This window comes from Dermacentor silvarum, chromosome 6, assembly GCF_013339745.2.
Source record: "Dermacentor silvarum isolate Dsil-2018 chromosome 6, BIME_Dsil_1.4, whole genome shotgun sequence".
NCBI lineage: Eukaryota > Metazoa > Arthropoda > Arachnida > Ixodida > Ixodidae > Dermacentor > Dermacentor silvarum.
Window position 1 is genome coordinate 107,929,974 of NC_051159.1, and position 27,115 is coordinate 107,957,088.

Below are 27,115 nucleotides of genomic sequence, written 5' to 3' on the forward strand. Positions count from 1 at the left end.
TTGCTGTCGCAATAAAACGAGAAATAGAAAACAGGCGTCGATCTCGCTTGTACCGCGGCTGCGGACGTTGCAATGTGCACCGGCTACAAACACAGCAGGAGCACCAACGACAAAACCAACAGTGGGCACCTCGCTTATCGGTACTTCGCCAGAATCCATCTGACGTTGAAAAGGAATCATATTTTCCACCGTATAAGCACCAGCGGAAACATAACACTAGGCGCGCGGAGAGACAGCGCACGCGAAGGGACCAGCCATCTCGGATGGCCCAAGCTTGAACTCGGCGTAGATTAACTCCAAAATGAAGCGCGTGACCCACCTATGTATGGCAGAGGCAGGAAAAGTAGAAGTTGAGGACCCGTGTGTTCTAGCCGCTAGGCCAAAGAAGACTCCACGCCGCTATCAAGAAGGTTCCTCAGCTCACGTGTATCCATCAGCGAGTGACATGTACCGCCAGAGGTTCTATGAAGTACTTGACACAGTGCTGTCTTCGTTAAACAACAGGTATCCACCTGATATGTGGCAGCATAAGTCCCACATTTAGCAGCTTGCCATAGAGAAGGAAGACGAAGCATATATATATAACATAGTTCTACGGTGACGACCTTGAACCAGGACGCCTGATTTTGCACAGAGATATGCCGTTTGACATTTTAAGCCAGCAAAGGTCGGCATCATTGCACACATTTGGGGACGTCGTGCACATGTTTACGGGGGGTAAGGGCGAACACCTGCCAAACCTTTTGCCGGAAATGGCCAAGCTAAAAAAAGTGCGTTGGCCATACCGGTCTCGTCGACCACATCCGAGAAGTCCTTTTCTTGCCTTCGGCGACTGAAAATGTACTTGCGGTCGACGACTGGACAAGCCCGTTTGAACCATCTGGCAATTTTTTCACGCCCACAAAGAACTCTCCCGCAAAATAAATTTGATTAAGATTGCCGACGACTTCATTTCCAGATAAAATGCCCGAACGAACACTTTTTCATTGCTGGTGAAATCATCGCATCAGACAACGCACTGATGTTTTTAATAGGATAGAGAAAGGCACCAACTTACAAGTCAAAGCACACCACCTGGCTTAGAAAACGCAAAAAGTTATACAAATGAAAGAAAATGGGGTCCATAACAGCGCAAGCATAAAAGTTATTTCACTCACTCACTCACTCACAGCGCAAGCAGAGTGAGGGCATTTGGGTAAGAAAAGACGGTGGTTGCGCTATTTGTAAAACTCCCTAGTCTATCTGTGCATTTTCCTTATTAATTTTTATTCGTCGTATGCTGCATTTGCCTCTCAGTAACACAATCCACGTTGTTCCTATATTTGCTATCGAGTCCTTTCGCGCTTTTGAGGTATCGCTGTCTTATTTATTTATTTGTAAATGTGTTTATTTATTTGGGCACCTGATAATTTTTACTCTACAATCCTTTGTTCTGCCTCCGGAAAATAAACGAAACCAGTGGCATAAGGCATGCTTTGATGTGTAATGAAGCTATGGCGTTATGGAATCACATTATATTTATGCTAATAATTCTAGTCATAAGTTGTGCTCAAAAATTGTTATATATCGTTTAATGTTTATATATGTTATGTCTCATCTTCTCAATAACTGACCTTTTGTCAGGAAAAGATTTCTTGCTTGTATCTTTTGTATTAAATCTTTTACAAGGCGTTACATTGCTTTTTCATAGATGTGTTCTTGTGCGACTTAATACGCACAAAACACATGTATCTCCCTAACGTGTTTAACTGCATCCGCTTGTCGCATGGCTCAACCAAGAGACGCCAGTCTCTTGGCGGTGCGAGGGGACTTAGGCTGTAAAACTGAATTGTCGCCTACCTTGAGGTCTTGCAAATACTCATAGCTCGTCACTTCAGTGAACAATCTTTCGAGGTCACACGAAGTTTCCAGTGTAACTGTGGTTAAAGGTAAGATATATATATGCATGCATGGGTGGGGTTCGGAAAGCTGGTCAGCCCCCCCCCCCCCCCCCGGAAAAATGAAAACTTTCCTACGACAGTGGCCCATGTCGGCGGGAATGATGTTCGTTGTAGAGCGGCACATATGTACACATAAATGTACCCAGAACGTTCATGAAATACCCCAAGAATACTCGCGCATTAAAAAGTGAAGAAGTCGGCAGCTAGACCAGTTGAGTGTGGAGAAAGAAGTGATGGGAACAAAATGGAACCAGAGCGTGAATTATGGTGGCTGAGTTCTTTCTCTCTCTCTCTCTCTCTTCTAGCTATCATACGTCAATTAAGTGAGGTGTGTTGAGCTATCGCGAAGTTGGAAACAAAGAATTGAAGTCGGCTACAAAGAAGTGAAGTCAGCAACAGAAGCAGCCGAGCGTGAAGTTTCAAGTGAACAAAATGGAACTAGAACGTGCATTGAGCGAGAAGCGTTGAGCTGCATATAAGCGAGGAAGGAGACATGAAGACTAGTATGAGTGCTTAGGATCCATCGCCATAACAAGTAGGATGTTTAACATAAGCACAAGTTTCGTTATGACACCATATAGTTTCGTCGTGATTAGCGCGTGGCGAAATATTGCGGCAAACTGTGGCAACTGTGATGTGCGGTATTCAATCCAAGCCAAGCCGTTAGCTGGTAAGCAACTTGCAAGAGCCGGAGTTGAAAGTTCGCCTGCGGTTGTGTTGATCAGTTTAATGGTGTAGCACGTGAAAATTATGAAAAAGCAAAAGACGAATAACCTCAGCAACAATTATACAAGGGAACAGTTTCAGGTCTGATTGGTTTTACCGCGCTAACTGGCGTATATTTCGCTTATTTAACCTTCAGTTTCCTGAAGAACAGTAGACTCCAAAGAAGACAGCGGGAGCTGGCCGTACAGGACCAGCTTCTCGTGGACGGAGCGAAGGAATTGAGCAACTGAAAAGTAGTTCTGCAGGTAAGTCTGCCTACAGCGGGCACTACGTGTCGCCCGAGTAGAGACGCATATCTGAGACAAACGAATTTCTTTCGCAGTACAATGCACTCGCTGCTTCGTGTGTGCGTCCAAGCTGCGGGGAGGCCCATCGTGCGGTCGCTGCAAACGTCGTCGATTAGTCGCCAGAAATGGAAAATCCTCAGACTAAACCACGTTGCCGTGGCTACATTGCAACTGGAGAAGCTCTCCAGTTTCTACCGGGACACCCTTGGGCTTAAGGTATGCTTGCTACGTTGCTTGCTACCCCGTGTTCACGTCACATTAAACCGCATAATCGCTATTGATGAACTTTCCTTTAATTTCCCGCCATCACATTTTGCGAATTTGGCTGCGAGCATGAGATTGGCGCATATTACATGGTCTTCGAAATAAATGACCGTATTTTTTTTCCTCGAATAATTTCAAATGAGGGTGGTTGAAACCTCGTTAAGCTGCAGATTGTTGCCTTCCCACATTTATCGTGGTGAAGAGAAAGCTTGATTGATTGATGGATTGATTTACAACTTAACCACTGCCGCAGGTCAGCGAACCGGTACCCCAGAACGAGCACGGCGTGACTACGGTGTTCGTTGACGTTGGCAACACGAAGTTCGAACTCCTGTTGCCCTTGGGTGACAAGAGCCCCATCGGCAACTTTCTGGAGAAAAACAAGGGGGGTGGCGCCCACCACGTTTGCCTGGAAGTCGACGACATTGAGGCAGCCGTGGCTGACCTGAAGCAGAAGGGCATCCGCACACTGGCTGAAAAGACGCGCATCGGAGCGCACGGGAAGCCGGTCATGTTCTTGCACCCAAAGGACTGCGGGGGCGTTCTCGTAGAGCTGGAGCAGGCATAGGTACCCTCCTTACTTGGTTTGCACTCATTAAAACAGTTCGTCCGAAAGCATCCGTATGTGCTGCTGTTGAGAGAACTAAATGCCAACTATGGTTACTGGAAGTGTCGTAACAATTGGGGCCTACTATGCGCGTTTGGTACCGCAAGTACCGTTCACGTATATGCAGAACGAGTGATATACAACTGTAGTATCTAGGTACTAAGATAGCACGTGCAGATATGTTTTTGCAAGTTTGCACAAAAATTTCCATTTGCTGTTGTTGCACAGGCTCGCCCACTGGATACGCCTAATACGAGTGCATCACGAGAGAACTCTCACGTATAAGCAGAGAATACTGCAGGCATGTACGTAGCCGCCTACATGCTACTGTGCCTAGGAAAATAAATCTGGGACGGAAAAGCCCCTGGAGACGAGAGTGAGGAAGAAGAAAAAACATTTAGGGGAAGAAAAATTTATGAACATGATGCTGTTCAGTTGAGTAGAAGCAATGTCATTTTCTGTTGCTCACCTGTTCTAGCAGTTATGATTACAGACTGTTGAGAGCTGTGATCATAGGGTGCTGTAAGCATTGAGAAAAGGAATTCATGGGGCATTTCTTATCATGAGTGAATGGATTTAACGGAATCCCTTTAAATAAATAGCAGTAGGTTCCACCAAGCTCATTAATTTGTGCTTCTATGCTGCATTTTGTATAACCGCTGCAACGAGAATGACGCATTCCCTTTATCACTCCTTTCCCCCTGCTTTTGAGCTACACATCTTCCAGCCATCTCTTCTCAAGCCTGGACTGAACATCCTTTCACCTTACCTTCCAATGAAAAAGAGCTATTCACCCTCCAGTAGAGGCTTTGCAAATAGCAGCATAGGATGTTAGCTGAATAGCTGATGAAAAAATACTGTACTTGTGAACAGTGCACAGAGACAAAGATTCGGTAAATATGATCAGACTTCATGTACACAGTGCTTCAACAGGCCATTTGTATGTGCAGGCTAGTATTTGTTTATCTGACAACTAAGTAGCCTTTTTGAAAAAACGACATATTGCAGTAGCATAACTGTACACATTGCTGCGTTTCATCTGTTATTAGGACTGCAAATCGGGCTAGTCGGATGTTGCTCATGGTTGTAAACAAAACTCGGCGCCGACACAAGAGCGCTTATGTCATTCATTTTATTTCCTCGTGCCTTGTGTTAGCGCTGCGATTTTTAACTGGTTAAGTGTATGAAAGTGACCAGTTAACAGCAAGAAAAGTTTGACAGAGGTCAACAACATGCCACTCTTCCTGGTCCTGGCCTTTTTGCACTGTCCTCTCTTCTGGTCACACACAATAAACTTGCCCGCCCAAGTATAAGCAGTTAAAACATTTCATGCTTACATTTCATTCTGTGCATGTGATAAGGTAGTCTTTCAAGCTAGCAGTTAAGTAGCTGTAATGAAGTCAGTAGTTGCAAGAATTATGCAGCTGTCCAGTATCTTTGCTCATCCTTTTTTGCAGAACCATTTATACAATACACACCAAAAAAACCTATAGCAATGGTACACACAAGAAGTTTACAGAAATGAGCACAAGGCAACAAAGGTACAACATAAGTTGCAGGAGTATTTATTCTGCAGTTGATGGCTTATGGATACAAATCCAAATTTAGACTCGGAAGCTGCTACCAGCCCACTTGGATTCACCTTACCCCAATGAAGTGAAAGGTTGTTTCAGAAAAACGCTTAAAACTGCTGGCAAGGTGCTCAGAATAACTGCTGGAAGCCAACTCAGTTAAAATGTGCTTACCGGTGAGCGGAAAAGGAAAAATGAATGCATCAGGTGAGAACATTCAGTCTGCTCTTATGAACGCATTGCACAGGATTGCCAAAAATAGAAAAACAATGTATACCCGTTTAAGAACACAATGCGTTTAGGGAGGTGCCTTAAAGCAGTGAATTAAAGCAAGTTAGCATACTATTAAGAGCCATTCACAATTCCTTTCCCGGATTGCTTTATTTTTTTTTTAAACCCGCTTGCACATTGATATGAAGTAACAGTCACACTCAGGGTTACGAGAGTTTGTCTAAACCATTTCGAAACGGTACAGTGGTCAACTAACCCCGAAACCAGCTACTTAAAAGCTACCCCTGAAATGAAGATAGCATGCCCCCTTTCCAGGACTCTGCAACTCGCGCAAAACCATGACGCCCAGTGGCACAGGCCCGCTGTAAAGGCAACAGGGCTCGTGCTTCCCGGCTGTCCACATGCAATCACCACCTCTTCTGTCCTTGGCCAGAGCTTCTAACTCCTGTGTGTGCCGTCGTTTAATTCCTTTAAGCGCCAGGGCAAATTAACCAATAGCAGTGCCAGGCTAGGCAGTGTGGACGTACCCGACCTAAATGCATATTGCGAGCAGTTCCGTTCTCTCGTGTCGCTTACAGGCTTCAATAGTGCCATGTGTTTCAATGTAATCTTTCTTCTTTTTTTTTATCTTTTATGAAATATATATAAATAACGGAGGTACCACAATGATGTAACGAATATGATAAAAAGAGTGAGACAGGCAGTGCGTGGCCTTTTCCACTCCAAGATGACCTAAACTGATGAGACGCCATGTTTCACTCCTAGCAATGTCATGAATCAACAACACATGCCAGAGGCACACTAAAAAACAAAAGCTGTACAAGAACAGTGTTTGTGTTTGTTCGTATCCAGGAACCAAGGAGGGTAAAGAATGGTAATCTTTTCTTTCCTGCCACAAGGAAAATGCTTTACACTAACACTACAAAACTCCTGCCAGTATATGGAAAAAAAAAATAACTTTGTTGTGTAGCAGACAACACCGATAACGCCATTTCTGAAACAGCAAAGTTATCTTATCCCTAAGAATAATCATTACTCATATACACATGTATACATATTTATACATATATATATATAACATACTGGCAACTTTTATGTCGACGAGCCATATGGTCCACATCACAAGGTGAAACAAATTAAAAAAAAAAAGTTCAACAATGATCAATTTGCTTGCGCAACAAAAGTCACTGCAGAAAGCAACAAAAAGCTTGCACTTCTGCATTTTAAACGTTAAATACCTGTACACAGGATGATGCATGCCAAACAAACACCGTGAGGACTGATACCAAATAAAAAATGTTATCACCACAGCAAGTGTGAAACAATGAGAGAAAGCAGCATCAGCAGCGGGTACCTATGATACACAAGAGTTATTTTACAACCACGCTACCTAACACTTGGAGAGGACAATGAGAAAGACGCAAAAGTGTCGAGAGAGAGACTCAGTTACAAACAAAAGGCTGTACATGGCCAAGAAGGAATAAACAAAAGAAAAAAAAATGCAGAAGCATGCTCAATTAGAGCAACGCTTCTGTTCGCTCACTGGCAATTTCTTCTCAAAAAGTCTTAGCAAAGTGTCACATCACAAAATAAATTTTTTAAAAAGAAAAAAAAGTGGAGACCACACATGCACGAGAAATTGAGCACAACAGCACAAGGAGGGAGAGGCTGACAGTAGCCACAGCTGCCAGCCCCTGGACGGGACTCCCAGACGACAGCGACGTTGCCCCGCTAGGGAGAGCCGCCACGAGAACACGACAAGCACCCCCAAACCCCCCTTTGGAACAGGTACGTGTGCGAGACCGCTCGAGGAGAATGCTTCTGCCCCAAACCCACCAGCGGCGGTCTCGGCCCTGATCACGTCTCGGAGAACCACCACTGTAGGCGGCGACTCCCACTGTCCTACGCAGCAGTGACAGTCGCTCTCAACTGCCACCGCATGCAAGGAAAAGAGGGAAAACCCAACTGGCGTGGGCTTTTGTACTGCAGCTTCCACTGGCGCCATCGGGGGGATAGCCAGAGAAGGTGGGAAAGAAGAAAACGTGTGTCCCCATCCAGACTGCTGCACTTGTTGGACCACCGCGGAGGAAAGAACACTTCGAGCAAACCCTCAGGCCCAGGCAAGCGGCAGAGAGTCCCAGTTCACCGCTAGGACACAGACTCCTGCGCTAGCACCGAACGTTTGGGCAACACTGCTGCAGCTGCAGACCCCTGGGTGGGCACTTCGGGGGTCGTGGCAGGCGAGGAGGTGGCAAAGTCTGACGATGTCCCCAGGAGCCAGCCACCAGATGACGCCGAAATGGCCGCAGCATCTGCAGTCACAGCAGCTGCAGCAGCAGCTTGTTGTTGGGGCACGAACGTGGGCTGTTCAAGCAGCGTAAAACCCTGGTCGGCAGAGGAGAGCAGTGCCACGGTTCTCAGTGCTTCGCCACCCATGAGTGCCTGAGTGAGCGAGTTGATGTCGCTCGTGCTCAGTGGCAAATCTGGGAAGGCATCCACTAGGTCGGGCAAGTCGGGCACATCCCCCTGTGCAGCACCTGCAGCCGAAAGCTTGGCCAGGGATTCCCGTGCCATGTGCACATCCTTGGAGACAGCTGCCAAGGCCCTCTCCAACTCTTCCGTTTCCTCCTTGCTCGGCACATACTCGCCATTTTTCGCTTCTGCAATAGGAAAACACCCATCTCAGGACTGTGCACAGTGATAGTGCTAGCATACAATTGAACCTAAAAATGCAGATCCAAAGTACGTGAATTTATGTGAAGCGATCAATTAAATGCTATAAATTTTCCCATTTAATTCCTGTGTCTTTGGCGTAAAGAGAACTGGTGCGCGCAAACCCTGATACGGAACGAACTCTGGGCGCCTGCTGCCAGGTGAGGGGGAGGTTACCTTGCCTGACGCATCAGGGTGCACTTTTATGGTGGATGTGCTGCGCCAGTAATGTGCCAACATTGAAAAAGTGTGCATTGTAGCAGGTCTACAGAATTGCACATGGAGAATGGCATTCTTGGCGATGCCGAAGAACACTATGCCACAGACAAAAATTACTGCCTACCAGGCACAGGTTTGTTTTAAATAAATGGGTTCCTTACTTGCTTCTTTTTTTCCCTAGAGATAACAAGTCCTTATACAGTTGCCGACCGTTTTTCCGGACCAAAAAATAGTCTTAAAAATCAAACCGTCCAAAAAAATTGTTCACCCTAAAAATGAAAATTTATTAGACTTATGGCATATTCGAATGGTCGTGTTAGAGCACTCTGGTAGCGCTACAAAAGTCATGTAAAACAGTTACTAAGCATTACCGATTGCATAAACGTGTTCCTCTGATGATAAGGAAGCAGGATCATCACTTCCAAACCTGGTTATTGTCGTAATTACAGCTTTAAAGTTGTTTTTCACCACTTTTATAGTACGGCCAGAGCGCTCTGGAACGACCACTCGAACATACCATTAGAGTGGCATAAAAAATCTTTAATAATGCCCTGCATCATACTACGCTTGGAGGCGATCAGATTTGCTTGGATTTGCGCAAGACTGACGTCTCTGCATACAGTCGACAAGAGCATCACCACGTTGGCGATCTCCATTAGCAGAGATCGGCATGGAGATCGAAGAAACGAGATCCGTTAGTTTGCACATGGCCTCAGTGATCAGCTCCGGCAGCATGCCGTTCGCTCCGGCCTTCCTATTCGGCACATAGCCCAGTGGAGAAGTGTAATCTTGTAAAGTCCGTAATGCTCTGTCATGGGCCAGCAACGGCACGCTACTGGAGCTGATCACGGTGGCCACGCTTCGCACCTCTTGACTCTCACGAAGGCACAGGACGTGGCACCGATCACACAAATGCGAAGCCGCACACGTCTCAGTGGCACACACACCATGTGCAAAATAGCAACCAAACTTTTAAAAAATTTTGATAATAAGAAACAGATTTCGTTAAGTGATAATGACGACAGTGCTGACCGAAAAAAGAAAGGAAGAAAAAGTGTCGTCCCCTAGAGAGTTTTGTCAGCTAAGGAAGAGCTCTGGGCATGGCCTCCAAGACAGGAGAATGGCGCACGCTCTCTATTGACAGCGTGCGTCTCCCAATCTTGGAAGCTATAGAGCGGGCCACTGGAAGCCAAGCCTGGGCACGCCAGCGAAAAATCCAACATGGCGGCCTCCAAGAACGGGTAGCGTGGCTCGGAACGAGCAATTCAGTCCGGAAAATCGAACTTTGGGGCTTAAATTCGATCGAAATGTCGGTCGCGAAAATGCATTAGCTCTATGGGAACCCTGACGGTGCATTTATGAAGACCGGAATATCCAACAAGTCCGAAAAATCCGTCGGCGACTGTATAACAAAATCATCACAAAATTTTAAGTTCTTTATATGCTAGTTTAAGTATATTGAATTAACCTGATACATCAAACTATTTGTAGCGTGCAAGCCTATTCATTATAAACAGGTTTGACTGTACAGCAAATGGTCAACTTGGGAATAAATGTCCAGATTCAACTTGAGACAAGTTAAAACTAAGGAAGCTGTCGGCAGAGATGATGGGCCAGCAGTCTGCATAAGTGAAGAGTTCAAGAACTTCCACACCTTTAACTACAAGTACAGTAAAACTTCGATAATTCGAAGGCCGCCGGCCCCTGAAAATTCTTTAAATTAAGCGGATTTTCTAATTAACCAAATGAAGAAAAAAGAAAATAAGCAAGAACTTGCCGCAAAAAGAAATCACCTTCATTTTTCATGTCTAAGAAAGACTGCTTGAAGTAATCACTGATTGGGGATTGCTTGGCGTGGTAGTTCGCCGCCTCAAGTGCCCAGTTCTCCAGCTAGCTCGCAACACGTAGCATATAACTATCACCCCCGCTGCACTCAACAAAGCTGCGGACGATGTTCACAGAATCGATAACCGCCACTGGAGCGGGCATGCAGGTGCTTGACTCCAAAAATTCGGACTTTGAGGACATTGAGCTAATGCATTTTCGCAACCGATTTTTCGGACGAATTGAGGCCCCAAAGTTAATCTTTTTGGGGTTTTAAATGCCAAAACCAGTTCTGATTACGAGGCACGCCGTAGTGGAGGGCTCCGGATTAATTTTTTACCACCTGGGGATCTTTAACGTGCACTATAATGCAAGCACACTATCAATAGAGAGCGTGCACCATCCTCCAGTCTCGGAGTCCATGTCCGCTTTTCCTTGGCTGACAATACGCTTAAGAGGACGGCACTTTTTCCTTTTTCTTTCGCTTTGCGGGCAGCACCATATAGGCACTTAATGTGGGATCTGTGTTTTTTCTAAAGTTTCAGTTGCTATTTTGAACGTGGTGTGTACACTGAGCAGGTGTGTCTCGGAGCTCCGATGTGTGTCTCGGTGATCGGCGCCACCTCCTGCACTTTCACGAGGGCTCGTTTCTTCGATCTCCATGATGAACTCTTTTCGAGATCACCAACGCGGTGACACTCGCGTCGACTGTACACAGAGACGACGTCACGCTTTCACAAATCCAAGCAAGTCTGATCACCTCCAAGCATAGTATGAGGCAGGGCATTATGAAAGATTTTATTTTTGGCGGCCGAACAAGTTTTTTGGACTATTTTTCAGCCACCCACGACGTCCGGAAAATAGGTCGGTGACTGTACGGAGCGCTCTAACCTAAGATTCCCACGTTGCTGCCAGCCGGAAACTACAAATTATCCGGATAAAGCCACACGGCCTATTCAAATTATCAGGTAGAATTTGCATTCAAAATGACGGGACTTCTCAAATTCTTTGAATTAACCGAAATTTCGAATTAATCGAGTTCTAATTATCGAGGTTTTACTGTACTATATGACAGGCCTTACACACAACCGTAAGGTACACATCGTGTCTCATGCTTTGCCACAATCTGTGGTTTCTTGCACTGCACAAGCCCAGCTCAGCACCTAACATTCATTTGCAGCTGACACAGTTTCTCGCAACAATTTGAACCATGAGCAAGCTGGCTAGTTTATGGTACTGTTCATGAAATGCTGGTAGTACAGTATAGACCACTTATAACGTAACCGCTTATAGTGCAGGACCGGATATAGTGCGGTCTTTTCAAACTCCACTTAATTTTCCCATAGCACTCCATGTATATACGCTTATAGTGCAAAAGTTGCGGGAAACGAAATATCGGTTACAGTGCGGCTGCCTGGGAGTACGGAAGTCAGCGGAGACGGCGAACGCTCCCCTCAAACGGGCGCTCCAAGGAGTGCTCGAGGAAGAAAGACGAAGTGGAGGAAAACGGCACGTGGTGCGAACGAATAGCCAGTGAGGCTGAAATCAGAATCTTGAGCGCGAGTTGTGAAATATTACGGCGCGCATAGCGAGCGAGGGCCACGAAACTGCCAACGCCGGCCAACGCTTGCTTCACGATAACGGCAGTAAACGAAACTTCAGGGAGCGGGCGGCGCCGGCACAGCACGGCGAAGGGTGCACGCGGAGACCGTGGAATGTGTGGGAGGAGGGCGGCAGGGAAGCGGATTTCGCCTCAGCAACTCCGCCGCTTCGGTGGCTCTCCTCGCCCTCCCTCGTAGCTCCTTCACTTTCGACTGTCGCCGTGCGCGCCCGCCACCGTGCAGGCACTGCCGCAGCTGGCCCGGCGCCAGCTCCCCGAAGTTTCATTTTCTGCCGTTATCGTGAAGCAAGCGTATGGCCGGCGTTGGCAGTTTCGTTGGTCGACCTGGGAGCCGCTGCTTCTCTCTGCGCTGTAGCTGCAGCGTGCAAGGTCAACACGTGACTAGAAAGTAGAGGAAGCATAAAGGAGAAAGAAGGGTTCACTGCCATTTTCTACGCGTAGCTACGGTAGCGTGGCTGAGACGTCGACACGTACACGCATGTTCCGGCGCAATGCAGAATCGGCGACCTTGCCATTTGAGAGAGGGTGAAATTCCCGCTGAGTTTTCTTTTTTTTTTTTCGTGCGCGACATTGAGGGGTCTCTCCTAAGCTTTTACTGTATGGCAGTGCCGGAGCAATGCCGGTCGGAGGTGCCGCCGCGTGATTTGGTTCGAATTAACGAGATTCGACTGTAAATTGAATGCAAACGTTCTAGCTGCATTCCTCGACTGTCACATACGTGTGGTGGCGCAGTGCACATGTTTTGCATATGTGCAGGCCTTTAAAATTGTTGCTTTGGTTATAGTGCGGTACCACTTATAGTGCGAATATTCACGACTCCGGCGACTTACGTTATAAGCGGTCTACATTGTATTTTCTTCCACTTGTAAAACCCATTGTGGTTACTTGACTACAAATATAAACCACATAGTCCATTAGTTATTAAAGAAAATTGTAACTGTACGGTTGTGCATGATGCCAAGAAACACTTACAGTCCACATCCTTAACAACAGATCCGCATACATGTTTTTGGATATAACAGACTATTCTTCTCACTTAGTTTCGTCTGCCTATTATCATCAATGCAACCAATTCTGCTTATAACAGACCTGGCTATAACGGAATATCGGCTACAACAAACAAATGTTTGGGAAAATTTCGCCTACATGGTGTAAATACAATGTACTTTGCATAACTACAACGTACCTTGCTGCGGTGACGCACACATGCATGCAGCAGTGCACTGCATGCAACTATTTCTGGCCGCTTGAGGAATTGGTGAAAATGCATTTTTTTCTTAAGGAACAAGTACACTAGCGACAAGCTTCCTGCAATAGCATGCCGCACAACACCCCGCCGACCGAGTTTTTGTGTGGACCATGCAAGCAGTCCGCTGTCGGCCGAGTGCAGAGTAAGCGCCAAGGGTGCCACTAGGCCTAACCAACTACGAAGCGAAGCTGTAGCATACGACGCTTTAAAAGCTGACGATTGTAAAATGCACCATTTTGAGACTGCTTTAATTTTCATCGCATCAATTTGCACAAAAAAAAGATATACTGCTATTAGTGGCGTCTGGACTGCAAGGTGTATGATGTGGTTGAGGTGTCTCGCATGCAGTGCAGCAGCAGCCAGAGGCGATGCTCAGAGTTTAAGGGGGGAGGAGGGGATGAAAAGTAACTTTTTGTTTCTTGGCAGAAAGGGCTGAAATTTGGCACACACGCTGTACATTGAAATAGAGAGGCAAACCTAAAATTTCATTAAGATATCTTCATTAGTTTTTGTTTTATAAGAATTTACAAAAGTTTACAAGTTCCTTGCTCGTGGAAAGCCTGGCACGATAACGAAACATGCCAGGGAGCTGCCTTTAGTTTTAATCTTTGCTCAAAAGAGCACAACAGGGTACAACAGTTCCAAAATTTTTTTAACCCTTTTATTTTTTTTTTACACAGAACATCATGTTCACCTTCACTAATTGTACCAGAACTTGTCATTCACAAATTAGCATGAAAAAAAAAGGTAAGCCATCAACAAGATATTGAAGACCTGTCATACCCACAAGCACACTTCAGGGAGTACATAAAAACAAACGGGATCAAAATTGGTCGAGCCACTGTTGTGCTATGCTTTCCACGAGCGTGGTGACCAACAAAAAAAAAAAAAAAAAAAACACACAATTGAGAAAACGGGCAGCAAAGTTTTCCAAGCAGTGCAGATTTATTAGAACGCATCAGGGCTGTAATATTTGGCATCATTGCTATCAGGCATCTTCTTGCACCTTTGCCTCTTCGTTTGGCGGGCATTTCATAGCCTGGCTGGTCCATCAAATTGGGCTTCGGTTCAGTTGCGGACACCGCGTGAAGTAAGTCGCAAACGCTGCATGCTCGCGCTTCTGCCGTCACCGCTGACACGAAACGCGGCTCAAGGCGCGTCCGAATGGTGTGCCGTTTGGGGGACTATTTGTCCGGTGAATCTTCGGTTATCAAACTGTAGCTCATTGAAGGTTGGGGCTAGCTCGGAGGCGGTGTTTCAGTGTCGCACGATGCATCAGAAACTGAGTATTTTTCCGGCAATGGTGACCTTTGACTCGCGTCAATACCATCTTGGCTGATTCGCGTGGCCGTACGCCGAGGCGCGGGAGCCTTCGTTGGCGAGTCTTCCATCGACTGCGTTATCAGTGCCAATGACACAGGGCGATTGTCGGTTTCGCTGCTCGAGTCGCACGGTGCAAGATAGCTCGGCACGTTCAATCGGGTGCTCCTCCGCTAATTGCCGTATTTTTCTTGCCATAGGAGGCTGTCGCGCTTCCGTATTCCGAAGGCGTGCTTCGTCCAAAATTTATTCTCGAACGAGCGACGATCCGCTGCTAACCTGGGAGCTCGCAGAAATCCGAATTCTGCGTGTCAAGTGAAGACGCCGGCGTAGTTCGCGAAGCAAACAACTGCGGTTGCCATCTTGCCCGCTGCCGCAGCAGTAACCAATGGGGAGACGCCTTTCAGCACGGCAGCCAATCGCAGGCCTGCTTTTATCGAAGGGCCCGTGTGACTACCTCCAGCAGACCCGTGCTTCTTTTGTGATTGTGCGTTTGTTACAAGATGGCGACAAGCGACGAATCGAGAAGTGGAACGGCGAAATTTTGAGCTTTCGAACGATACCAAGATGGCGGTGCTCGGTGGCGGGAAATACGAGATATGGCTCCGTGAACTGCGGTTATTTTGAGCAATTTAAAGCTGTTTTCTCGCCCTGCGCACTGACAAATAAATTTTTTTCGGGCACTTTCAGTGCGTTTTCAGCCAAACCATTTTGATACAGCATAGATTAGGCGTTGCAAATACCGAAACACGTGGTTTCCAAAAATCTATTTTTATCGCGATTTTCGCGATCTGATCCCAGCGTCCCCCTACCGCGGCTCTCCTTCCTGCTACAAATCTGACAATGGGTGTCACTTGCTGCGAGAGATAAAATTAAGACCGGTTTATACTACTGGCCACTGTTTTGTACGAAGAGCAAACTGTAGCCATCGTTTGTGTCATTGGCGGCATCGACGCGTTCAGGCGGGGAGCAGCGCTGGCCTGCCTCCTCCCTGCCGTTGTGCCGGCTGTTAATCTTGCCACTGTGCAGGTGTACATATGCTCTAGTACGGGGAAACTGCCATTTGTCAATAACCAGTGTTCGGGAACCAGTCTCGAGTCTTGCTAAACTGGCCGATTACACAGCTGCATGAGCACCTGAGCAACTCTGACTGGCGATTACACAGCTGCATGAGCAACTGAGCAACTCTGACTGGCTATAGGCAATAATTGACTCAATTATTGACATAGAAAATATACTTCTATGTATATTTTAAATATATGTATAGTATAAACTATACTAAACTATGCTTCACACAGAAACTATACCAAAATCAAGAGTTATTCATAAATCAAAGGGGCCATGAACCACCCCTCGTGCTTGGTGAAATGACAGTCCGTGGGTAGCATATGCTCCCGTGAACATCTCGGCCAAGTTTTGCTGTCGTACGTGGTGTGCGGAGCTCGCAAGCGGAGTGTGAAGTCGCCTTTCTCTCTTCCGTTTCAACAGAAGCCATGATCCTCAATCTCTTCTGTGTGCTTTATTACGTAATAACGCACATTCTAATACGCGGCTGCTATTGGTCGCTGCAGTCGGCTACACCGTGGCCACCACGGGGTGCCGCCACAAGTCCACTGGCTAAGCGCACTGCGGCTCGCTGAGGACAAACGCGTTTGGCTTACGTTTAACGCGTTGTAGGCCCCAAAATCGGAAGTCGTGGCGTCTACGTTAACTCGCTGAGGACAACCGCGTTTGGCTTAGATTTAGCGCGTTGTAGGCACCAAAATCGGAAGTCGTGGCATCTACATTAACATCCAAAATGAAATTTGAACTGCGCGCCACAGTGACATTTCGAAGGCGGAGCGTTGCGGCCCCGCCCCACTCCTCCGCAGCCTTCCCAGTGCAAGGAATTGAGGAAGGAAGGGGGGCACATCGGAGGCCATGTTTGATTGCCAATAACTCTGCTTCTGCTGAACACATGGAAGTACAGCATAGACCACTTATAACGTAACCGTTTATAGTGCAGAACTGGCTACAACGCGGCCTTTTCCAACTGCCGTTTACCCTCCCATAGAACTCCATGTATACGCATACCGCTTACAGTGCAGTAGCGCGAGACGAAATACCGGTTAGGTGTAATGCGGCTTCCACGGGAAAATCTCGCCGACAAGGACGGCAGCGAGCACGCTTCTCAACAAGGTGCGTGCTCCCGGCCGAAGTATGCATTATTCAATGCAATCAAGCTCTCGTTAATTCGGACTTATTTGGCCATACATCGGTTAATTCAGACTACTTTCGGAGCTTGGTGAGCGAGGAGCGCCACAAATGTGCGACGCAAAAGAGCAAGAACGGCGCTAGCGTCCAACCGAAACGAAGTGGCAGAGTCCGCATCGCCACAGCCGTCAGTTGAAATCGTACGTGAATGCGGAACGCTTCGAACCTATTTCTGTCTTTAAAGCCTGTGTTCTTGCATTTACCGCCACGCATAACACTGCGTTGGCTGCGGGCTTTCGTAACTGCGTAGTCATCATCCATAATCACGTCGATAGCGGCCACGGTTTTCTCCGCAGCGTTTGCGGCGAACAATAGTTTTGTTTTTACTCGGTACGCGTGTCGGCCGCGTGCCTAAAAAACTGCGTAGCCGCCATCGATGATCGCATAGATAGCGACCGCGGTTTCAACTGCACGTGTTGCAGCGAATGGTAGTTAATTCGTCCAGACTAGGTGCGTGCGTCGGGCACCGCAAAGTCTACAGCAGCCTTCAGCACCGCAAAGTCGCCGTACATAATCGCGTCGATAGCGGTCACGGTTTTTTCCGCAGCCGTTGCGGCAAACAGTGCAAACTCGATGCAAAGCTGTCGAGCTTGAAGAGCAACAGCTACATCGCGATTGTGTTTTCGCCAGCTCACTGGCAAAAACGTAATCGCGTTGTGTGCGTGATAGTACAAAGGGTGTCTACATGCTTTCGCTATAGTGCGGTACTGCTTATAGTGCAGATATTCGCGACTCCGGCAACTTACGTTACATTGTACTTTTTGCGGCAAAGTATTTCTGAAATAGCCCATTTTCACTTCAAATGTCTTTTTCCACTTCAATAAAAAGTGGTTCAGGGTCCCTTTAATAGCACAGTGAAACCATCTTAGTCTTACAATTCCTACTACCCGCAGCTTGGATGTGCCAGCAAATCCACGCTGCCCGGATAGGTTCATGTGCATGGGATGCAGAGTTTACTAGCATGTGCAAAGCTGGCAGGAATGGTAGTGGCAACATAACTACTGTTTCTTAAACAGTGTACAGTCGAGTCCCACTACAACGAAATTCACGGGACACGCGAAAAATTTCGTTGCGGCGGAACTTCGTTGACACGAAATTAGTATGTACAGTCGAATCTCGACAATTCAAACTCAAAGGGACCGGAAAATTTGTTCGAATTAAAAGAAGGACTTATTTTTGACGTATTTGTGCACCATAGCACGATGTTCGAACGGTGCGAGTAGTGAAATATCGCGGCGGGCGAGGGCCATGAACTGCCCACGTCGGCCAACGCGGCCAACGCTCGCTTCCCAATAACGGCAGAAAACGAAACTTCAGGGAGCGGGCGGCACCGACAAGGCGACGGGCGCGCGCGGGGACCGTCGAAGGTGAGGGAGGAGGGCAGCAGGGAAGCGTATTTGGCCTCGGCAACCCCGTCACTTCGGTGGCTCTGCTCGCGTTCCCTCTCAACTCCCTCGTAGCTCCCTGACCTTCGACTGTCTCTGTGCGTGTCCGCCGCAGCCGCTCCCGCCAGCTCGGCGCCTGCTTATCCCGCTCCCCGAAGTTTCATTTTCTGCCGTTGAAGCGAGCGTTGGCCGGCGTGGGCAGTTTCGTTGGCCAGACTGGACCTCCAGGCCGTTTGTCGTTGCTTCCCCAAAGTTGGTTCTTTATTCTATGGCTTCCCTCTGCGCTGCAGCGTGACATCGGCACAGGCAAGCGTGTTCCTGCGCGACACAGAAAGGGCGACCTTGCCATTTGAGGGAGTAAAATTTCCGCTGCGATTCTTTATTTTTTTTCTCCGCGCGGCGTCGAGGGGTCTCACCAATTGCTCTATGGCGGTATCAGAGCAATGCCGGTCGGAGGCGCCGCCACGTGATTTGGCGCGCTGCTGAGAGCATTGTCGGTGCGGGGTAAGTCGTGGGCTCTGATAACTTTTAAGATTAGGTCAAAAGGATCCATTACTTTCAAAGCAGTCGCCGGAGTCAGTGTGTCTAGCGGGTTGTCATTTTCCCCAGACGACGAGACGTGGGCATCATGTTGACAACAGCGGATGCGGCGTGGCCGCCGTATCTTGAAAGCAATCTGCATCGTGCACGAAGTGCGCGCCCGCTCAGGCCTCATCTTCAAAGTGATTTGCGGTGTGGGCAAAGTACAACTTGTGCCGGTAGAGTCGTGTGCGCTGTGCTTTCAACATTTAGTTCGCGTTGAAGCAAAAGACGGCACGGAGCTCGATTCGCTCGCTGCTATTGCCGCGCCTTCTCATTTCAGTGTGTTGACACAGAGTTTCCGCGGTCATTGAGCAAGATGTGTTCATGTGCGCGTGTGACACCGTGCTTGGTAATTTAGTTAGTAAGGGAATGTTTACAAGTTCATACGGCCGATAAAACTACGATCCTTTGTTCGTAAAGCTGTCTACTAATCTGCTATAGCAATCGACGCTTCGCTTTTCGGGCGAAACTGCGAAATTTTTTCCTTCCGCTTTCTGCCTCAGCGATCATATGTGCCTTCTCCTCCCCCGAGAGTGAAATTTACGCTTCCTCGTTGGCGTAGCCATTCCGACCGGACACACACACCGAAGAAAACGGCAGTGATTGTGGTGATCGCGTGCAGTCTCGCGTAGGCGCATGATGACCACGCGTGGCTATGGATTGCAATGCCGTAAATCGGTACTTAGAACTTGATTTCGTTCGCGAAAGCCTCGTTCGAGCGCACATACGATCGTCACAGCTTTGGAAGGGCCTTCTAATTTGACTACTCGGCAGTTCCAATTTCAATTCAGTCCCAGTTTCGTTCTTGAAAAGTTCGTTGAAGCGGAAATACCGAATAAAACACCTTCGCTATGGAGAGACTTTTTTTGTATTACTTTTGTCAAGGTGTTTATTGACAGGATTGAGAGGTCGAACTCGGTGCGGCAGTCAGAACCCTGCGAGCAGTCAGGACAAGCCCCGTGCGTAAAAGCACTGGTGATGCGCCCGACTAACCGGCACTTCTTCTTCCTTACATTTGTCCCCCGGAGAAAAAGACGCCATCCTGGCGATCTAAGCATACGGTAACATAGAGGGATCGTAGAAGGGCTTGAGCCGGTCTACGTGAACCGTTTCGCGACCGCGACGGCGCTGATCAGAGGACGGTGACACAGGCTCGATGACATAATTCACGGGGGAAGTTTGTGCAATTACACGGTAAGGTCCATGATATCTTGGGAGCAGCTTAGTAGAAAGGCCGGGAGCTACAGGTGGAACCCACAGCCAAACCAACAAATCGGAAGGGAAGCTTGCGGGAACAGACCCACCACGACGGAGCTTCTGTTGTGTCTGATCTTCAGTGGCAAGACAACGTGCGAGTTGTCTGCATTCTTCAGCATGCTGCGCAGCTTGAGACACAGGACACATTCCGATGAATCAGGCTGGTAGGGTAGCATGGTATCGATGGTGCAGGAAGGTTCACGGCCGTACAGTAAGAAAAACGGAGAAAAAAACCAGTGGTAGCTTGAGTGGCAGTATTAGAGGCGAACGTGACGAACGGAAGCACAGCGTCCCAGTTGGAATGGTCGGACGCGACGTACATGGCGAGCATGTCGCCAAGAGTACGGTTGAAACGCTCCGTCAGCCCGTTCGTCTGTGGATGGTATGCGCTAGTGGTCCTGTGGATGATGTGACACTCCTTCAGAAGCGACGTCACGACTTCAGATAGAAATGCGCGGCCTCGATCACTGAGAAGTTCCCGAGGGGCTCCGTGACGAAGAACAAAACGCCGCAGTATGAAGGATGCAACATCTTGGGCAGTTGCAGATGGAAGTGCAGCGGTTTCTGCATAGCGTGTGAGGTGATCCACTGCAACGATAATCCAGCGGTTGCCAGCACCAGTACAAGGAGGCGGGCCGTAAAGGTCGATTCCGACCCGATCAAAAGGACGGGATGGGCAAGGAAGCGGCTGCAAGGGTGCGGCAGTGGAAGTAGGGGCCGACTTTCGGCGCTGGCAGTCGAGGCAGCAGCGGACGTACTTCCGAATGAACTTGTACATGCCAGGCCAGTAATACCGGAGCCTAAGGCGGGTGTAGGTCTTTAACACGCCACCGTGTGCACATTGGGGATCAGTGTGAAACGATGCGCATACATCAGCCCGAAGATAACGCGGTATTACTAGGAGCCATTGCCGACCCTCGGGGAGATAATTGCGACGGTATAGGAGTTGGTCGCGAATAACAAAGTGATGCGCCTGCCGCCGTAGAGTCCTAGACGCCGTAACAGTGGTAGGATCAGAGAGAAACTCCAAAAGCGAAGAAATCCACGGGTCCTTGCTCTGCTCAGAGCGCATGTCATCGATGGCAAGTGCTGAAAGGACAAAGTTGAGTGGGCAAAGACTGTCAGGATCAGGGTCAGGTGATAGTGGCGAGCGGGAGAGAGCGTCGGCATCGGTGTGCTTGCGTTCAGAGCGGTACGCAACCCAGATGTCGTACTCTTGCAAACGGAGTGCCCAGTGTGCGAGGCGGCCAGAGGGGTCTTTCAATGAGGAGAGCCAGCACAGCGCATGGTGGTCCGTTACTACATCAAATTGGCGGCCGTATAAATAAGGTCGAAATTTCGTAAGGACCCACAGTATGGCTAAACACTCCTTTTCTGTAACAGAGTAGTTTAGCTCCGACTTTGTCAGCGTGCGGCTAGCATAAGCAACGACGTATTCCACAAGACCACTTTTGCGTTGGGCAAGAACCGCCCCAAGGCCGACTCCACTAGCATCTGTATGGACTTCAGTTGGGGCATCGGGGTCAAAATGCCGCAGAATAGGAGGAGAGGTGAGCAGATGGCGAAGGGTCGTGAACGCGTCATCGCATGCTTTCGACCAGGCGGATAGGGCGTTGTCTCCAGCCAGCAGTTGAGTCAAAGGGGCGATGATCATGGCGAAGTTCTTCACAAAGCGGCGAAAATAGGAGCAGAGGCCGACGAAACTGCGTAGTGTCTTCAGATTAGTGGGCTTGGGGAACTCGGCAACTGCACGGAGTTTTGCAGGATCCGGAAGCACGCCTTCTTTGGATACCACGTGGTCTAAGATGGTAAGCTTACGAGCAGCAAAGAAGCATTTTTTGATAAGTTGCAGGCCAGCCTTAGTCAGACAGCTTAATACCTCTCTTAGTCGTTGGAGGTGAGTCGAGAAATCAGGTGAGAAGACAACGACATCATCTAGGTAGCACAAACACGTGTGCCACTTGAGACCGCGCAAGATACTGTCCATCATACGCTCGAACGTAGCGGGCGCATTACATAGGCCGAATGGCATGACATTAAATTCGTATAATCCGTCCGGTGTAACGAAGGCGGTTTTGGAGCGGTCAGCCTCTGCCATGGGGACTTGCCAATATCCAGACCGCAAGTCCAAAGAGGAAAAGAACTCGGCACCTTGCAAACAGTCAAGAGCATCGTCTATGCGCGGTAGGGGATATACGTCTTTGCGCGTAATTTTGTTAAGACGTCTGTAATCAACGCAGAAGCGAATAGAACCATCTTTATTTTTTACGAGGACAATAGGCCATGCCCACGGGCTATGGGACGGCTGAATCACGCCACGCCGAAGCATATCGCTCACTTGTTCGTCGATGACGCAGCGTTCAGAAGCTGAGACACGGTAAGGACGCTGCCGGAGTGGGGCGTGCGAACCGGTGTCGATGCTGTGCGACACTGTGGTGGTGCAGCCGAGAGAAGGTTGATGGCAGTCGAAGGAGGCGGCAAATTCGCGTAGCAGGCTGACAAGTTGCGCGCGTTGTGTGGTTGTCAAATCACCGGAGATTGATGGTTGGAAGCACTCCAACGGCGGTCGAGTCGCATTGTCGAACGCGGCGAGGGATGTCGAATGCGCTGACGGGGAATCGGAAAATCTTCGTGGTGGCGGAAATTTCATTGTAGCGGCATTCGCTGTAGGGGGATTCGACTGTATAAGGATGATTTACGATTAAAGAATATAGATCTGGGATAAGGTGTTAGACAGCACCAACTTAAAGCATACCTGCAAAGAAATCGCTGAAGGCATCATCAGAGATTTTGTTCAACACCTCCGTGAAGTCATGCTCCTCAAGAAGCTTTGTTGCTTGGTTGGCCAGTTCCGCTGCATCAAGTGGTAGCTCCAAAGATTTTTCTATTGTGTCTGCAAAGAAGGAGTTCCAACCTGTCACACACAGTATGAAGGCAAACACAAAACTTAATTCAATGAAAATTCGTAAATGACAAAGAGGAGGATGACAATAAACCCCCACAAAAACTGCTCATGAAGCGATTCATCAGTAGTAATGCAGCCAGACACTGTGTTATGCAATAAATAATGGAAGTTAATGTAAATTACTGGTAACTGCATCACCTCCAATAAGCACCAACACTATCTAAGCATCTAGCACAACAAAAGCAGTGATACAAGGCAAGTTTAACTTCGAGGCAGTGCCTGGCTACCATCAGTACACCGCAAAGTGGCTTACCCATACCTGCGCTTCAAAGTCAACAAAGCGAATGTCAGCCTACCTTACTGCGAAATGACGGCAGATGCAGGTGAAGTAGTTTGCATATAGTTCTTAAACTGCTTCCCGCGAAGCACCCCCGCTCGTTGCCGACCCAACGCCAAAAAGCAAGACCCTGCTCCCTCGTTCACCAGAGTAACCCCACCGATAGGTGGCGTAAGCAGCGCAACACCCACGCCATTTCTCGCAATACGCCACAACCACGCCGACCGCCGCCGGCGTAACTCCACGCGGCAAAGCCAGATTACAGGGTACGTGAGCCATGCGGGAAAAACACCACCAGGGGACACGTTCGTATTCGGGTTCAATATACATGGTGTTCTATAAGTAAGCGCATCCCCACACAGGAGAACTGGCAAAACCTTCTGCAGAGTTTCTATATCTCTATAACAGCGTTTGCATACTACAGTGTAGACCGCTTATAATGGTCGCCGGAGTTGTGAATATCTGCGCTATTAACGGTACCGCACTATAACCAAAACAACGATTTTCAAACCCTGCACGTGTAAAAAACATAGACCAAGCAGCCGTGAGTATCCAAGAATCAAAGCGTGCGACTGGGAGTTTTGCATCCGTTTAAATTTACGAACGTTGAAAAGTTAATGTCCAAGTACCCACGATCTTCACATGAAGCAGACAAAGTAATAATTTTTTTTAAATATCTCAGTTTCGCCCGAAAGGCAAAGCACCAATTGCGATAGCAAATTAGTAGAGAGCTATAAGGAGTAGGGATAGTAGTTTTATCGGCTGCATAATCTTGACACATTCGCTTACTAACTGGATTAACAAGCGTGGTGTCAACGCGCACAAGCAAACATGAATAGACTCGATGACCGAAGACAACCACTGTCAAAACGCGGGCGTGGGGAAGCGCGGCTGCCGCAGCGAGCGACGGTTCGTGCGGTTTATCGCTTCAACGGAAACTGAGCGGCGTAAGCACAGAGCATACAAAAGTCAGAGCCGCGTGGAGATCGCTTTCAAGATACGGTGCGCGCGACAACACCGGCAGCCGGCACAGGTGCGAACGCATTTGTTGGCAGAGTAGAAGCCGCCCCCTCCCTTCCTCCCTCCCGTGCTGCCTTCCTGCCTTTTTTGCATGGGAGATTGCGTCGCCAGTTTGCCTTGCGCCAGGTTGCAAGATACGTATTTGGTGCCGCAGCACAGCGTCGCCCACCCTCCCTCCCTCCCATACCCCCACGGCCTTTCGCGCGATGGAAGTCGCGTTTGCACCCCGCTGTGCGTTCGCTCTCCATGAAGGCGCACGGCGACGATTTTATCACCCTTGGACTCATGCTCCACGTCTCATGCTCCTCCTCCGCATCGCCCTCGTTGATGGGAGAGGAGCTCCCATCGGTGGGCACACCTCATTGAGAAGCATGCTCGTTACCGCCCTTGTCGGCGAGATTTTCCCGCGGAAGCCGCATTATAACCGGTATTTTGTCTCACGCGGCTGCACTGTAAGCGGTATGCGTATACATGGAGTGCTATGGGAAAATTAATGGGAGTCTGAAAAGACCATACTATATCCGGTCCTGCACTATAAGCGGTTAGTTATAAGTGGTCTATACTGTATCAACTAAACAGCTCCATTTTGTACAGGCCAACACAACTGGAAGCAGCAGCAGAGCCATACATTGTGGGCATACTGTCACGTGTCCCCTAATGTTTTCCCCGGATGGTTAGGGTCTCTTGGCATTTGGCTTCCCCATATAGCATACACGCAGCGGAGGAAGTTGTAGCTATCCAGCAGCACAAGAATTGTCGTGAGTGTAGTGACGCTATCACCACCTGATGGCGTGGATAATTGGACACAAAAGGGACTAGCTTCCTTCTCTTCGGCTTGGACGACACCGTCACGCACGGACTTACTGCACACTCATTGTTGCACTCTACACAGTTCTGCCCCCAATCTCCAAAGCCAGTTTTCGCCTAACTCAGTTTTAAAAATTCCATACATTTCCCAAGATATTTGTAAAGTTCCCTTTGTCAATATAGTTTAAGTAAAAAAATTTTGTTATGCAAATAAATCACAACTTTTGTAGTTAAGTTTATCTCTAAGCTTATTTTAAAATATTTAAATAATGAAGCAACTGTATTCAAGCTGAAATTATTGAATTGAAAACCAAGAAAAGGTGGCTTATGGCACACATTAGCGACGTTGAACGCACATGTCATGCTTGAGAAATCAAGAGAGATCCAGTACGTTATTCGAAATCTCTGTAGCTGTTATGCATTTTTTCGAGTATTGCTTCTATTAGTAAATAAGTTAGTGTGACCTGAAAGGCGAAGCATTGATAACGCTAGCAAAGTATTAGACAAATAATGAAGGTTCGTAGTTTTATCGGCCGTATAATTTGCAGTAAACATTCACTTACTAATTAAAATGAACAAGCATGCTGGCAAATGTGCACAAGCAAGCATGAACAGATCTCACGCGATTACCGCAAACACTCGCTACCACAACGCTGGTGTGATGAAGAAAGAGCACAGGCAGAGGGGAGCGAACACTGCAAGGTCATCTGCCCCTCCCCCATCAACGATTACACAACCTCCAGCACTAAATACGTGGAAAGACAGCGCATTACTTCCAAGATGGGGCGCCCAGCTGCGCCTTACCCAGCGACGCCCGGGTTACAGGAGAGGAGATGCATCAAGGAGCCGCATCACATTACTGCGTGTTTGCTCACCCTCCCTTTCGTGCACGGGAAAACAGTGCAGATCAAGCCATCATACTTCTCGGCTCACCCACACACGCTTTCCCTCGCACGCTGTTGGCGTTTCTTTTTCTTTTCCTGGATTTTGTGTTCCTTTTCTTTTCAGAGCAGACATCCAGTAGTCAGATTTATTTTGTTTTAGCCAGTAATGAGGCATGGGAACATTATCATAAGTGGTTTATCCTACCATAGAACACACACATATGTTCACAGTGCAGCAGCTGCTCATTGTTACACCCGAGTATTGTTAAGGGGAGATGTGGGTCTTTGAGCAAAAATTTGTTACATCTTTATTCTTTGAAGTATGGCACTGGAAACTTTTACATATACGTAATTTTATTATGTGCTTATTTCGAATATGAGGTCCATTTTCGTCTTCCTCCTTTGGTTCCAATTTTATGCAAGTGTCCTTTAAATATTTTCTACACAGATTTGCAAAATATCTTATGCTTAGATTTCACTAAATAGGGTATCAATGGCTTCTGTACGATTCAAGGAATGCCGTACGACCAACATTATTGCTCTGCCTTACCTAGAACATGAGTTGCAAGGTTTTGAAGTTGAAACTCGGAGTGTTTTTCTGGTGCTTAACTTTTGAAGTCTCACAACTCGTGTTCTAGGTAAGGCAGAGCAATAAGGTTGGTCTTACGGCATTCCTTAAATCATACAGCAGCCATTGATACCCTGTTCAGCGAAATTCAAAGAAGAAATATTTTGCAAGCCTATGCAAAAAGTTATTTCAAGGAAGCTCACATAAAATTAGGACCAGAGGAGATAACCACAAATGGACTGCATATTCAAAATAAGCACATATTGCATATATCTACAACTTTTCAGCACCATATCTTGAAGAGTAAAAGATTTTTTTTTTTCTAAAACCCACTTCCACCCTTTCTTTCTTTCTTTCTTTCTTTCTAATTAAGATGTTCGAATGTTTGTCCACTCTGCCTCTTCCCTGCAACCTGCTTATAACAATTATCAGATTTAACAATGGGATTTTCTTAATACTTGAATGCCGTTATAAGTGGGTTCGACTGTACTGAAACTGCGCATAAACGCACTTTACTATAGTATTGGGCTTCAATATATATGGTGT

At 47.7% G+C, this 27,115-nt stretch overlaps 2 protein-coding genes across 2 annotated transcripts in view; one reads left to right on the forward strand and one right to left on the reverse strand.

Moving 5' to 3' along the window:
• Positions 1–2,605: 2,605 nt before the first annotated feature.
• Positions 2,606–3,833, forward strand: LOC119455822 (methylmalonyl-CoA epimerase, mitochondrial). Its single transcript, XM_037717299.2, has 3 exons — positions 2,606–2,911; positions 2,989–3,169; positions 3,471–3,833. The coding sequence occupies exons 2-3, from the start codon at positions 2,993–2,995 to the stop codon at positions 3,783–3,785; spliced, it is 492 nt and encodes a 163-aa protein (XP_037573227.1). The 5' UTR covers positions 2,606–2,911; positions 2,989–2,992; the 3' UTR covers positions 3,786–3,833.
• A 1,533-nt stretch (positions 3,834–5,366) lies between these two features.
• LOC119455819 (uncharacterized) overlaps positions 5,367–27,115 on the reverse strand; it is a 55,390-nt gene continuing 33,641 nt past the window's right edge. The window contains exons 10-11 of the mRNA XM_037717295.2: positions 22,804–22,941; positions 5,367–8,286 (exon numbers count right to left, since the gene is read on the reverse strand). Coding sequence (XP_037573223.1) covers positions 7,775–8,286; positions 22,804–22,941 — 650 coding nt within the window. The 3' untranslated portion in view covers positions 5,367–7,774. The remainder of the gene's footprint in view (positions 8,287–22,803; positions 22,942–27,115) is intronic.